This window comes from Sus scrofa, chromosome 14 (genome assembly GCF_000003025.6).
Source record: "Sus scrofa isolate TJ Tabasco breed Duroc chromosome 14, Sscrofa11.1, whole genome shotgun sequence".
Taxonomy (NCBI): Eukaryota; Metazoa; Chordata; class Mammalia; order Artiodactyla; family Suidae; genus Sus; species Sus scrofa.
The window spans coordinates 100831246-100847123 of NC_010456.5; the positions used below are offsets into that span (position 1 = coordinate 100831246).

General features: G+C 40.4%; 1 protein-coding gene across 4 annotated transcripts in view; it reads left to right on the top strand.

The window, feature by feature from the left end:
- Positions 1 to 15878, top strand: part of STAMBPL1 (STAM binding protein like 1) — a 61481-nt gene that overhangs the window by 33150 nt on the left and 12453 nt on the right. For 3 of the 4 annotated variants that reach the window (NM_001243343.1, XM_021071881.1, XM_021071882.1), the window contains exons 3-7: positions 7083 to 7300; positions 9589 to 9664; positions 11639 to 11734; positions 14118 to 14475; positions 15746 to 15870. In NM_001243343.1, the coding sequence (NP_001230272.1) occupies positions 7083 to 7300; positions 9589 to 9664; positions 11639 to 11734; positions 14118 to 14475; positions 15746 to 15870 (873 nt within the window). The remainder of the gene's footprint in view (positions 1 to 7082; positions 7301 to 9588; positions 9665 to 11638; positions 11735 to 14117; positions 14476 to 15745; positions 15871 to 15878) is intronic. The other variant, XM_021071883.1, reaches the window with a different exon arrangement.

Below are 15878 nucleotides of genomic sequence, written 5' to 3' on the forward strand. Positions count from 1 at the left end.
GTCATATGCATCCAGTGACAATTTTACCTATTCTCTTCCAATTTGTATATCTTTTATTTCTTTCGTTTGTGTGATTTCTGTGGTTAGGACTTCCAATACTATGTTGAATAAAAGTGTTGAGAGTGGGCATCCTTGTCTTGTACCACATTTTAGTGGGAAGCCTTTCAGCTTTTCTCTTTTGAGTATTATATTTGCTATGGGTTTGCCATAAATGGCTTTTATTATGTTATGGTATGTTCCCTCTATACTCACTTTGGTAAGAGTTTTGATCATGAATGAATGTTGAAATTTGTCAAATGCTTTTTTTGCCTCTATTGAGATGATCATGTGGTTTTTGACTTTTCTTTTGTTAATGTGGTATATGATGTTGATTGATTTGCCAATGTTGAACCATCCTTGTGAACCTGGGATGAATCCCACTTGGTTGTGGTGTATGATCTTTTTTATTTATTTTTTATTTGTTGTTGGATTTGGTTGGCTAAAATTTCTTTGAGAATTTTTGCATCTATATTCATCAAAGATATTGGCCTATAGTTGTCTTTTTTGGTAGTATCTTTGTCTGGTTTTGGTATTAGGGCAATGGTGGCTTCATAGACTGTCTTTGTGAGTGTTTCTTCTTTTTCAACCTTTTGGAAAATTTTAAGAAGGGTCAGTATAAGTTCTTCTTTGTATGTTTGTTAGAATTCTCCTGTGAAGCCATCTGGTCCTGGACTTTTGTTTGTAGGGAGTATTTTTATCACATATTTCTTTTCAAGTGATTTACTGTTCAGTTGATCTATTTCTTCTTGATTCAGCTTTTGCAGGCTCTATGTCTCTAGAAAGTTGTCCATTTCTTCTAGGTTGTCAAATTTGTTGACATATAATTGTTTGTAGTGTTCTCTTATGGTCTTTTAATTTCAGCAGTATCCTTGTGATTTCTCCTTTTTCATTTCTTATTCTACTTATTTGGGTTTTCTCTCTCCTCTTTCTTGGTGAGTCTGGCTAGAGGTTTGTCAATTTTTTTATCTTTTCAAAGAAACAGTGCTTGGTTTTATTGATTTTTTTTCTATTTTTTTTTTGAATCTCTATTTTATTGATTTCTTCTCTGATCTTTATGATTTCCTTCCTTCTGCTGACTTTAGGGTTTTTTTTGTTCTTCTTTTTTTCATTCTTTTAGGTGGTGGGTTGTTATTGATTTGACATTTTTCTTCTTTTTTGAGGAAGGCCTGGATCACTATGAATTTTCCTCTAAGCACTGCTTTTGCAGCATCCCGTAGATTTTAAATAGTTGTATCTTCATTATCATTTGTCTTGAGGTATTTTTAAATTTCCTTTTTGATTTCTTTATTGATCCATTAGTTTTTTAGTAGCAGGTTGTTTAGTCTCAATGTAGTTAGTTTTTTTCGTTTGTTTTCCTGTGGTTGATTTATAGCTTCATGCCATTGTGGTCAGAGAAGATACTTGAAATAATTTCTATACTCTTAAATTTGTTGAGCTAGTTTTGTGCCCCAGTATGTGGTCAATCCTTGAGTATGTTCCATGTGCACTTGAGAAGAATGTATATTCTGATTTGTTTGGATGTAATGTCCTAAAAATATCAATTAAGTCTACTTTTCTATTGTGTCCTTTAGGATCTCTGTTGCCTTATTGATTTTCTGTCTAGAAGATCTGTCCATCAGTATGAGTGGGGTGTTGTGAGTAGACTTATCCTACTATTATTGTATTCCCATCAGTTTCTCCTTTTATGTCTGTGAGTATTTGTTGTATGTATCTGGATGCTCCTATATTAGGGACATATATATTGATGATTGTAATATCCTCTTCTTGAATGCATCCTTTTACCATTAAATAGTGTCCTTCTTTGTCTTTTTTATAGCCTTCATTTTAAAGTCTATTTTGCCTGATATGAGTATTGCAACTTCTGCTTTCCTGTCTTGTCCACTGGCATGAAATATCTTTTCCCATCCCCTCACTTTCAGTCTATATGTGTCCTTTACCCTAAGGTGAGTCTCTTGTAGACAGTCTACTGTAGTAGGTTTTTGCTTTTTTATCCATTCTGCCACTCTGTGTCTTTTGATTGGAGCATTCCTTCCATTGATATTTAAACTAATTATTGATAAATATGTATTTATTGCCATTTTAAACCTTTTTTTCCAATTGATTCTATGTTTCTCCTTTGTTCATTTCTTTTTTTGGTTGGATGATTTCTATTTATTTTATGCTTGTGTACTTTTCTTTTTAGTTTTTGTGAATGTAATATTTGGTTTTGATTTGTGGTTGCCCTGTTTTTTAAGTGTGTTAACCCCTTCCTGTATCTGCTTGCTTTGGCCTGACAGTCATATAGGCCCAAACACATTATTAAAAAAACAAAAACAAAACAAAACACACACACAAAAAAGAGTCTAGATTTTCTTACTTTCCTTCCCCACATTCTAAGATTTCGAAGTCCTTTTTTAACATCTTCATGTTTGTCCTCTTGCTGTTCCTTATGTTTATTATCACTTTTACAGTAGATTTTTTTTAAATAAGTATACTGGCTTATTTAAGTAATTGCTTTCCAATTGTGATTCCCTCCATCCTATTTCTTCTTACTTCTTTTTTAATTTAGAGGAGCCCTTTCAGTATTTCTTTTAAAATGGGTTTAGTATTGCTGTATTCTTTTAGCTTTTGTTTGTTGGAGAAATTCTCTATTTCTCCTTCTATTTTAAATGATATTTTTGCTGAGTAGAGTATTCTAGGCTAGTATTTCCCTTTTAGAATTTTAAATATATCTTGCTACTCTCTTATGGCCTGTAGTGTTTCAGTAGAAAAATCAGCTGATAGCCATATGGGGGTTCCCTTTTAATTAACACTTTGCGTTTCTCTTGCTGCCTTTAGAATAGTCTCTTTAACTTTTGCTGTTTTTATTATAATATGTCTTGGTGTGGGCCTGTTTGGTGTTCAACTTTTGGGGGGCCCTCTGTGCTTCCTGTATCTTGATATCTGTTTTCTTTAGATTTGGAAAGTTTTCAGATGTAATTTCTTTTTTTTTCTTTTTTTGTCTTTTTGCCTTTTCTAGGGCCACTCCTATGGCATATGGAGGTTCCCAGGCTAGGGGTCTAATTGGAGCTGTAGCCACCAGCCTAACCAGAGCCACAGCTACATGGGATCTGAGCCACGTCTGCGATGTACACCACAGCTCACAGAAACGCCAGATCCTTAACCCACTGAGCAAGGCCAGGGATTGAACCCACAACCTCATGGTTCCTAGTCGGATTTGTTAACCACTGCACCATGACGGGAACTCCTGTAATTTCTTCAAATATATTTTCAATCCCTTTTTCTTTATCTTCTCCTTCTGGAATTCCTATTATGCATAGATTGACCCCATTTATATTATCCCTTAGATCTCTTACATTGCTTTCATGTTTTTTCTTTTTGTTTTCTCTTGCTGTCCTGCTTGGGTGATTTCCATTATTCTATCTTCAAGTCACTAATTTATTCCTCTGCATTATTCATTCCACTCTTTAGTGCCTTTAGCTCAGTTTGTGTCTCTGCAAATGAATTTTCTAATTTTCCTTGGTTTCTCCTTATATTTTCTAGTTCCTTTCTAAAGTAATCTGCATTACTGTTTATATCTGCTCTTAATTCCTTCATATTCACCCTTAATTCCTTCAGTATTTTCACTATCTCCCTTTTGAACTCAGTGTCTATTAGACTGCAGAGTTCTGTTTCATTGTTTGCTGCTTCAGGTGAATTCTCCTGTTCTTTTAACTGGGAATGTTTCCTGAGCTTCTTCATTCTGTTTATGTTTTTCTTTTTCTGTGAGTTTAGGGAAGCCAAACTAGTCTGGGAGGGCTATTACTGTGCAAGAGCACACCTTTGTATTTTTTTGGGGGGTTACTATTTATTTTTGGCATTGGTATTTGGATATTTGCTGTCTCTTCCTTCGTTGTGAGCAGGCTACTATTCCCAGGGTGCTGAGTGTGTTTCCAAGGAAAAGGAGGCAATGGGTAGGGCTAGTAGTAGTGCCTGGTTACTGGGCTCTTAACAATAGCAAGGGCCTGCAGGAAGGTGGTACAGGCTACTCCTAGTTGCACGGCCCTGGGAAGTAGTAATAAGCATTAGGCAGATTTACAAGGTGCCCAGGGCATTTGGCAGGGGCAGCAGCAGGGTGTGTGAGTTCCCAGGGGAGCGAGAGCAACACCAGGTGGTTTTCAGTCACAGTGCCCTTCTCTGGGTGCCCTTCTCTGGGCGCCCTCTGTGGTGACTGGGGCCACAAGTGCTGCCTGTTCACAGACTCCTGGAGGTGGCGAGCTATGCACTGCAGCAGTTTACTCCCAGCACCTATAGACCATACAAGAAGTAAGAGTGGGACCATACTCCCATCCCACTTAGCCCACACAGGAGGTGCTGCACAGGCTGATCCTAGTTGCAGGGTCCTGGGAAGTGACAGTGAGCAAGCATCTGGGATCTGCCCAGAGCATTTGGCAGTGGCAGCAGTAGGACAGGTGTGTTCCCAGGGGAGTGAAAGCAATAACGGGTGATGCTCGGTTGCAGTGCCCTCTTTTTTGCCAAACTCTGAGGTGACTGGGGCCACAGGTGGAGCCTGTTCACAGACTCCTAGTGGTGGCAAGCCATGCCTCCCTCTGGTTTCTGTGGTTTGACCCTGCCACCTGCAGATTATGCAAGAGGCACCACATCACACTTAGCCCCCACTGCCCTTAGCCCCCACAAGAGGGTCCTGGCCACCTGCAGTCCACACAAGAAGCACCTGGTCTCCTGTATCCCAAGCAAGTGGCCTCGCACCACCCATAGCCTGCACCAGAGGTGCCCCACCCTCTGAGAGCCCATGCATGGAGATGCCTATGGTGGTCCATCCCTCCTCCTCTCCAACAATGGAGCCTTGCTTCTCCTGCAGGCCCAGATCTCTTCCCTGGTTCTCTCAGCTGTGATATTCCACTCCCCAGCTTGTAGCACCCCTCTCCCCAGCCCATGGCACATGGCTCCTTAGCCCCTCAGGCTGTCTTCACACAGCCGACCCTAGTCCTCTCCACCGACTGACCTCCAGAGCCTGAGTCTCAGCACCCAGCCCACATCCAAGCGTCTCAGGCTGTGGTGTGTGGGATGGTGATACATATGATCTGTGTGGCTCTCACTCTGTTTCGCCCTCCTCAGTCCAGCTGTTGTGCTTTTCTGGGCAACTTTGAAGTCCCTCCAGCTCAGCTGATCTCCCTGTTGGTTAGGTGGCTTCCCAGGGTGTGGGTTCCTTTTCTCTTTCCCATCTCCCTCTTCTGAATGCTAGTCCCATCCTGATTCCTTTTATCTCTCTCTTTTCTTTTTTTCTTTTGTTCTACCCAATTATGTCAAGAGTGTCTTGCCCTTTTTTTGGAGGTTTAAGTTCTTCTGCCAGCGTTCAGTAGATGTCCTGTCTGAGTCATTCTACATGTAGCTGTGTTTTTTGATGTGTTTGTGGGAGAAGATGAGTGCTGCATCTTACTCCACCTCCATCTTGATCCTTCCCCCCTCAGTCAGCATTTCATAGCCAGACAAAAACTATATAGACCTGGAGTTCCCATTGTGGCACAGTGAGTTAAGACTCCAACTGCAGGTTCGATCCCCAGCCCAGTGCAATGGGTCAAAAGATCCAATCCCTGGCCTGGGAACTTTGATATGCTGTGGATGTGACCATCAAAACAAAACAAAACAATGTCTACCTGGTTTTCTTTTTCAACTTTCTACAAACCTTACTCAGATGTTCCACCCACACTCTAGGCAGACTTACAATCTGCCCTTGAGTGACTGAGGGGTCCTTGGGAAGCTGAATTTGTTTTGCCTGGTTTAACTCCGTTCTTGAATCATCAAAGGAGTGCAGAGTGGTCAGAGCTGTTGGATGCAGAGGTGTCTCAGGGAACACTAGTTAAAACTCCACGCCCATTTCCAGAGATTCTGGGTCTATAGATCTGAGCTGAGGTTTATCAGGAATGTGCATTTTTAAGAAATTTCTAGTTGCTGCTGTTGCCACGGGGACCATACTTTGAGAAGCAATGGTCTAAAGCAGGGCTCAGCAAAATAAGTTCTGAGGGCCACATCACTGGCTTGTTTTTGGAAATAAATTTTTTTTGGAACACAGCCAGGATTCTGTGTTAATGTACTGTTTAGAGTTTCTTTCACACCAGCAGAACTAAGTTGCTGTGGTGGAGATTATATTTGCTATATGGGTTTTTTTGTTTGTTTGTTTTTTGTCTGGGGCAGGAAGACATTCCTAGGGCCAGAGATGGAACCCAGGCTACAGCAGTGACACCAGTAGATCCCTAACTTCTAGGCTCCCCACTGTACCTGCTATCTGGTCTTTAACAGAAAAAAATATTTGTTGACTTTTTCACCTTTTAGAAGTACTGACTTTTTATTGAATAACTAAATAATTATCCTGAGTGTGTATGTTCTGTGTTTTTTCAAATGTGTCACTGTTTTTATTAATAAAATACATATGTTTTAATTAAAATCATGGGCTTTTAAAAGTTGTTATCATTATTGTCTCAGGGGACCAATTAACAGTGTAATTATTATAGGTGGCACTCCAAGAGTCTCTTTATTGGTTAAAAAAGGAAGAAAGGGAGGTGTCCATATGCTTGAAAGGCTTCTTCAGGACTTGCTGGTGGGGTTTTATTCACTTGGTAAAGATGCAAGGGTGCTAAATAGAATTGAATCTTTATTGTACCTTGGAATCCAAGCTATCTCTTAGAGAGCCTTCACGTGTAATGACATGATGCAACCCTGGCAGGCATCCATCTCTGTCCTGCTACCACTGTGAGGATATACACAGGTCAATGTTATTCGACCTAAAATGACCCAAAACATTCGCCTACCCAGGAACTGCCACATCGTTGTAGCTAAAACCTACAAAAGGTCCAATAAAACTGCATATTTACCATGAAATGTGTGTCTTTTTGGAGTGTAGACCACCTGTTTAAGCAAAGAGTCTTCACTTTTATCGCATCGTTAACTCTTATGAGAAATATTCCATAGGTATCAATGTCAGGTATTTAGTACAGAACATGCACCTCTAATTGCAGCCGTGTTCATTGCTTATTATAACCAGGGATTCAAATTTTGCTTTGCAGAGAAAGTTAGCCGCCATGCCTGACCATACAGACGTTTCCCTCAGCCCGGAAGAGCGAGTCCGCGCCCTCAGCAAGCTGGGTTGTAATATTACCATCAACGAAGACATCACTCCGCGGCGCTACTTTCGATCCGGAGTAGAAATGGAGAGGATGGCCTCGGTGTATTTGGAAGAAGGAAACTTGGAAAATGCCTTTGTTCTTTATAATAAATTTATAACGTAAGTATTTTATTTTGGACGTCTTTGAAATGAAGAAATTGGAAAAAACTATTTACATGGCACGGTGGTGAGACGGCTTGGACGCCAGGCATGTTTTCCTGTTCCAACTAGATTTCCGATTTCTAAAAGCGTGGGGTGTCCAGTTTTTAAGTTACCAAGTAATGGCCTCAAAGGCATCCCTACTGTCATCTCTGAGGCTTAGGGCTGGAAGCCCAGGGGTGGAGTGAGGCCCAGGTATATCAGACACCTGCTCAAGAGGCCAGCACAGTAACCTGTGTGTCCCCTTCTCTCTCTTCGCAAATATAATTGCTTGTTTCCTGTCATTCTCCCTCTACAGGAATGCAAGCTTTATGAGAACAGAAGCTGTGTTGTAGGTCCATCTACAGCACCTGAATATACCATTAACATTAAAAAAAAAAAAAAAAAAAAACCAAAAAACAAAAAACCTAGTTTGAGTTAATAGAAAGGGGATTTGGATTTTCCCTATCAATTTGACAGCTTATTAATTGGGAGGAGCTTCTGTTACCAAATATTATTTCATCGGAGCTGAACCCCTTATTCTTGTCTTAGTCAAAAATTATGGAATGCGTGATTTAGCTGTATTGGTTTTGCTGGGTACTTAACCTGAGAACACTTGAGAAGTTGAAAAGATCAGCTGTTTTAAGCATTTCATTCCACAATTCAACCATGAGTGAAATTAAAAGCAGTTACTATGGTATGAAAACTGGGCTCTGCATTGTATTCAAGTTAATGAACTTCTTGGAAATCTAAAGAATGATTGGCAACATTCATTCCTACCTGGGAACAATCAAACTTATAGAAAGTTAATCAGTGACTTTATCGATGAAATTGGACCATCAATTGTCATTGACAGCACACATTTTCCATTTTAGCTTCTGAACACTACGTTACTGATTGATAATATTTTTTTCACCTTCTTCCTGGGTTTGGTACACAACACGTAAGTGTGGTTAAAGGCCACTATACTCTCTGAGTTAGTGAGTAATTAGAATATTTGAATTCTGTTCTGTCATGAATGATAGGCCCTTTTGTAATTCAGCAGTCCTATAAGAGTTCAGTTCCTCATCTACATAAATGAGAAACTTATGTGTGAAAATCTCTGAGGTCTCTCCAGTTCAAATGTCTATGACTTTACTTATAAAAGCCTTAGGCAGCTGACACCTTATGTCGTTTCTTTCAGCTTTAATTTTCTCATTTGAGGACTCAGTTGTCATACCCTTCCTATGTATTCTGCAGATGAGGTGATGAATCTTTGTGTGATATGTAAACAACAGAACATCAGTAATTATAAGGTATAACAGATATAACAGATTAGTTGATCAAAAAAAAAAGTGTTTAGAGTCCATTGTGCTCTATCTACAGGCCAGTCATTCATTTAACAAATATTTATTGAGCACTTATTGTGAGGTGGACACTATTCTGTAAGCTGAGGATACAAGGAGAAAAGCCAAAACAGAATTCCCTGCCCTTGTGGAAGCGATATCTTCACTTTACCTGGAAGTAATGTGTCCAGTTAGCTGTAGGGATTTCTCTTCATTTTTACTATCCCTTGTTCCTCAAGAGGCGATTTTTAAAAAATGAACTCTTAATTAGCACCTCTTAATCCTTTAGAGATTCACGCTGACATTTTTCTAAGTTATAAATTTTCATTTAAGAATTTTTAATGTATACACCATGGCACTACCGATTCACTGGTGGTGCTTTGAGTCCGTTTCAGTGGTGAGAAGGGATTACATCCATCTTTCTAAACTCCTACATTTTCACATGATCTTCAGTGTTTTTTTGGTCTTGTTTTTTGTTGTTGTTGTTGTTTTCTGGCAGAGGGTTCCCCGGGCCAAGGATCCAACCTGCACCATAGCAGGAACCAGAGCCACAGCAGTTACAATGCCAGGTTCTTAACCCACTGAGCCACCAGGGAACTCTGTGATCCTCAGTGTTGCCAGCACTTCACCTAAGCAAAGTGGTACTCGAGTGGGATATAATGCCCAAGAGCTGAGAAAAACCAAAGTGATGTGGTCTGTTCAGGGAGCTTCCCGACCTCAACCCTTTTAAACCTCAGGTCTTAGTTTGCTGAGCATAACTACCTTGTAATGCCAAAATCATTCTCAGGCCAACCTTTGATGGAAAGGCAGATGGAAAGAATAGAGGTTAAATAATGTTATTAACGATGTCCTTTTTTGAAATGGAGGCCCATTATCCTATTGGAAACCATCATTGAACTTTTTTTCTGTTATAAAGCTCTAAGGCCATGTTTTCTCTTTCTCCAGTTTGTTTGTAGAAAAGCTTCCCAGCCATCGAGATTACCAGCAATGTGCGGTACCCGAAAAGCAGGACATTATGAAGGTATTGTGGCATCGGCTCTCCCCAGGGGGATCATACGTTCCACAAGTATCCAGTATTGATTCACCCCCTTCTTCTCCTCTTCTGTCTCATTCTCTTGAGAGTTGAAGCTCAAAAATCCATGCTATTAGCTGTGATGTTTCAATTTCTTCTTAGACCTTTAATCATCATTACTCTGAGATGTCGTCTTAAAACAGGGAGAAGAAAAGAAAAAAAGGATCAGTAATGTACTCAGTAACCTTGAGATGTGAAAAAGAATTATTTCACAATTCCTCCCAGAGACTGAGAGAAGGATTTTCTATTTCTCCATACTTATTTGAGATAGTCATTTTGGCTGATTTTGATTATTCCCTACAGTTCTGAACCCCAACTCTGTTTGAACATTAATGTTGATTGTAAAGGCAGCCACAAGGTTTTAATTACTTTCTTCTTATAGGACTAGCATAATAGACAATATAGTGTTTAGCGGACGACCTGAACTATTCCAAAAGAAAAGAAAGGTGGTTGAAATTTATTTATTTATTATTAACATTTGCTACATATATAGTTTCACATATCTTTAGCTGAGAATATATCCTTTTAAATAACATTTTAAAATGTTTTCCATTTATTTATTGTAAATAGTTTAGGTTGGTTTTATAAAATGGAAGATAAAATAATATATACAGAGCCAATCACAGCATGAAATTTTAACTGACTCTCAAAAAATATTGGAATAAAGGTTTCTTACCACTTATGTCAGGCCTGAGGCTGCCTGTAAATAGAACAGAAGTTTTGACAAAAGGTCGTGTACATTTCGACACTATCTGAAGCGTAATTCATTCCCAGGCCTTTAAGGTAGCATTTCTCCTCAATTCTCTTCTTCACTTAACCTCAGACAGTTCTGTATGGAAACCAAAGGTCTTAGGCTACCAAGGTGACTCTTTTACTCTAATTTAACATTATTTGTATTTTTACTTGGGAAAAAAATTCTCCAAGAGCATATACATTTTCTCTTGTTGTGCTTGTTGATTAAATGAATGGATGGGGAGATGACAAAAGATTAAGAGCACAAAAATTTTAAAGGAAGAGTTTGGCTAGAGTTAGGAGATTTGGGTTTTAGTCATTATGGGGCCACTAACTGGTTGTATATATGGGACAAGCCTTTCAATCTCTCTAAGCCTAAGTTTTCTCATCTCTACCAAGGTGGGTGGTGGGCGCGTGAACGGTCTCGGATTTTCCTGCCATTAAGAATCACTGGGAAGATGTTTGAGATCCAGACCTCAATCTCTTCCCTAAAAAATGTTGATTCGTAGAGTTCCCATTGTGGCTCAGTGGGTTAAGAACCTGATTAGCATCCATGAGGATGTAGCTTTGATCCCTGGCCTCGCTCAGTGGGTTAACAAGGATCTGGCCTTGCCACGAGCTTCGGTGTAGGTCACAGATGTGGCTCACATCTGGTGTGGCTATGGCTGTGGCGCAGGCCGGCACCTGCAGCTCCAATTCAACCCCTGACCTGGGAACTTCCTTATGCTGCAGGTGCGGCCCTAAAGAGAAAAACTAAATGTTGATGCAGTGGATCTTGGGCCAGGACTGGAAATCTGTATTTTGTCAAAGGTGCCTTAGCTGCTCTTTACCATCTACATCCCTGTTGACTGTGTTCTCCAGGGTCCCTTCTCACTGTGATTCCATGTAATTTACATACCATGGAATGTGCATTTGCAAACCTACCACTTAAAAATGAGGTGCCTACCTAAACAAAATGCTTATCTAAGCAGTGGAATCAACAAAGGTCTTACGCAGGGGATAATTTTTTCTCTTCCCTACTGAAAAGTTTTATCTCAGAGCTCCAGAAAAAAGCAGCTTTTCCACCATCATCTTTGGTTACTTGTGTCTTGATGTCTAATACACATGCCAGCTGTCTTTCTTTCTCAGCTGATGATCTGAAAGACTATACTGAAAATCCTACTAATCAATATGTATATATATTTTTAAAAGAAACTGAAGGAGATTGCATTCCCAAGGACAGATGAATTGAAAAAGGACCTTTTAAAGAAATATAACATACAATACCAAGAATATTTGCAAAGCAAAGTAAGTTCAGTTGGTGCATTTATTTCATGACTGTTTTCTGTGCAGATATTTTTTGAATTTCATTTTCGTGTGTTTGTCAAATGTCATATGCATTTCAGCTAATTAAAGGTACAGTGATGTAAACCCCATAAAAAATTCATGTTGATGTCTAGGTTAAGCACTTGCACCAAAGATGTGGTGTTTTTATTTTCCCTCCAATAGCTAGTGAAGCAAAGCATTAGAAAATAGACGTTGGGAGTTCCTGTCATGGCTCAGCAGTAATGAACCCGACTAGGATCCATGAGAACGAGGGTTCAATCCCTGGCCTCACTCAGTGGGTTAAGGATCTGGTGTTGCCATGAGCTGTGGTGTAGGTCTCAGACATGGCTCGGATCCTGCATTGCTGTGGTTGTGGTGAAGGCTGGCAGCTATAGCTCCAATTTGATCCCCGGCCTGGGATCTTCCATATGCCACAAACGTGGCCCTAAAAAGCAAATAAATAAATACATACATAAAAAAGAAAAGAAAGTAGACTTCATACAGCAATTTCAACAGAGCTTTTGACCAACTGTTGCCAATGTAACCCTGAGCCAGATGGCTACTCCTTAGTGATAAAAGGAGGCAGTAAGAGAGGTAGAGAGAACAATGTATGGTTTCTGATGAATCCAATTATGTACACCTTGGAAATGTGAATTAAACTCTTAAATATTAGAGTCAGTATTACATTGAGATGGAATGAGAGCTAACCATAGGAGTGGAATATAATTGCATCACCGAGAAGTGGTAGCTTCTGGATTCTTATTAAATAGAGACTGAAAATGAAAATGAAGTCAAGAGACTGAAGGGCATTGAAAGAAGAAACTGACCCGTCAGTCTATGGGCTACCCAAGTTCACCACTTGACCTCATACTATTTACTGAATTATGATAAAGTTTGCTTTGCTTTTGTGTGTGTGTGTGTTTATGTATTTTGAAAGGTGTCAGTCTTACAGACTCTCAGTTCAGTCCAATCTCCCTACCTCTCAGTACAGGCGGTCACTGGCCTTCTTTATTTCCTTTGTCGTAGCTAGAAGGCAGGTTTGAGTCAAGTGTTTCACTCCGTGACAGAAGGCAGGTTGGAATCGGAAGATTCCCTCCGGTGTGGATACTGATGATTTGATTTGAACTTTGAAAGATCAGAGTGATTTGGGCCACTCAGACAGAGCAACAGGAAGGGAAAGGAAAGCCCAATGAAGTCTCCTTTCTGCTCAGCAGTGTGTACGGTCGTCCCTACAACATCTCTCTGGGAGGAATGGCCTCAGGAGCTGTTACCTGGTCTACCTTTGGTGATCCCAATGACCTCAGAGCCCACAATAGTATCCCAAGTATATGACTTATAGAAATATGTGGGGGGATAGAATGGCACCCTTTATGTCTGAGAGGGATCAGCAGATACATGGGTAAAGCCTTTGCTACTGGCAACACTCACATCACCCGGGAGGCTGTTAGAATGCAGATTCTCAGGCTCCACCCCAGACCCACTGAATGCCAGCCGGCCCTATAACAGGACCCAGGGGGATCCGTGTGCCTCTCCGAGTGCTGCTGTAAGCTGCGTCTCCCACCCCACCCCACCCCACCCCGGCTTTACAGTAGCTCCCAAAGTCTAGCTGTCATCAAAGTCACTTAGGAAGCTCATTAAAGCTTTATCTCTCCCCAATAATGTCTGGACATTTTTGTTAAAACTGGGGAGCTTGGGAATCTTCATTTTAAACAAAACTAGTTTGTTCTGAGAGAGCTAATTAGACCACATTTCATAGTGATTCCCCTTCTCCCTAAAGTTCCAGCAGTGTGAGTTCTAGAGTCAAATGCCAAAGGTCCTAAGGTGGCACTGTCCCCTGAAACATCCCGTGATGATGGCAATGTCCTATTTGGCTCTTTCTGATGTGGGAGCCACCAGCCTGCGGTACTTAAAATGTGGCGAGTGAGACAGAGAGACGGAATTTCTACTTTCATTTCATTTTGATTAATTTAAATGTAAATAATCACATGTGGCTAGCAGCTATTATCTTGGACCGAGCAGCCGCGGGGGATGGAACCATTTCTGAGATAGGGTCTTCTCAGTCAGCCTGTGCAGACAATCCTGACCTTGATTTTCTAATATCTAAAAGTACTGGAGACTGGAGGGAACTTGATTGTCCTGGCCTGTCTTGTGCTAGAACCTGAGTGGATTTAGAACTGCTCCCATAATCAGATTAAGGGGCTTCTACCATGATGTTAAATTTCCCTGCGCGGTCTCAAGCACGTCCCTGTGGAGATATCACAGCATCTCTGCCTGCGCGAAGATTGAAGGTGTCTAATCCTAGTTTGATGTCTTTGCCTTAGAAGCTAACCTTTTATTCTGGCAACCACATTTTTTTTTTTTTTAGAACAAATATAAAGCTGAAGTTCTCAAAAAACTGGAGCATCAGAGATTGATAGAGGCGGAAAGGAAGCGGGTCGCTCAGATGCGCCAGCAGCAGCTGGAATCGGAACAGTTTTTGTTTTTTGAAGATCAGCTCAAGAAGCAAGAATTAGCCCGGGGTCAGATGCGAAGCCAGGAAACCCCAGCACTGTCGGAGCAGACTGATGGGAGTGCTTTGTCCTGCTTCTCCACTCACCAGAACAATTCCTTGCTGGATGTATTTGCAGATCAGCCTAATAAAAGTGATGCAACCAATTATGCTGGCCACTCTCCTCCGGTAAACAGGGCCTTAAAACCAGCTGCTACTCTAAGTGCTGGTCAGAGTAAGTGAGGAAATGCACTCCCACAAGACGTGGAATCTTTTCTAATGGAACCACATTTCTGTGACATCTGGGAGAGGTCTCCTCATTTTATTATTGGTTGTGATTATGCCCCTAGATGATGTGGTGTGAATGACAGAGCTAGTTTTCAGTACCATCTGGCTTTTGCTATATGTAACCTCAAAGGTCAGGACATGTGGAGTTCCCCCTGTGGCACAGTGCATTAAGAATGTGACTGCAGCAGCTTGGAGGCAAGGGTTCAATCCCCAGCCTGGTGCAGTGGCTTAAAGGACCCAGAGTTGCCATGGCTGTGCCTTGGACTCAGTCCCTGGCCTGGGAACTTCCAAATGCCTCCGGTACTGCCATTGAAAAAAAAAAATGTATTTTTTTCAGGAAATGTGATTTTTCCCCTGATAGAGCAGAGTCTCTATATTAAACTGGACTGTAATTGGTCTTGGTACAGAGATTTTAAAAAAGAATTCCAAACATTTTTATCTTTTATGTATTTTAACCAAGAAACACATGAATCCACACTTACACCAGAGAGGAAAGAAGATGCTAAAATACTTATTTACCCATAATGCTGCTCAGTCATTAAATTTAAATATTTAGCATTTCCCTGGGCCAGGAGGATCTGTACACATGGGTATTTAACCTCCAAATGGATTATGTGTTTCTGCCAAAAATTAGTTCTGCTTGGGGCTGCTACATCAGTGTAGGCAGGTTTCCAAAACCAAATTGGGGAGGGGGGTGGATTTTCCCAGCAGACACTATCAGATGGAGTTTGTTTCCATTTATTTTGAAAGAGTCATGATAAACAACCATTTTATAAAATATTCTACTGCCGATGATTTCTGAAAACGTGATGCTTTTACTTAATGATTGCCAACTTTATAGGTTCTAAGTAGCGTGGTAAACACATGTCTATCCTATGGCTTATGCAATATGCGATGTGTTCTATGCAGCTTGTGCAATGTGTGCCAAAAGAAAACATGCATACACGTACATGTAAAGAGTTGATCCAGGCACAAAGATATAAAATGCTTGTACCTTCCCACTTGCATATGAATAATTTATATGCAAGGTGCAATTTTACCTTCCTTCTAGTCAGTATTCACTTTTACAAGTGCTAAAATAAAAGACAAAAAGTGGAGCACCTGATAATTTCATTTTTTAAATTTATATTTACCTGCAGTCACTTGATAAAAACAGTTTTCAAGGATGGGGTATAAGGTTTATTTTTTAGCTTTTTCTCCCTTTTTTTGTTTTTTAGATTTAGTGGTGGAAGGACTGCGATATGTAGTTTTATCAAGAGATCTTTGCCACAGATTTCTGCTACTGGCAGAATCTAATACAGTGAGAGGAATAGAAACCTGTGGAATTCTCTGTGGAAAACTGGTATGGTC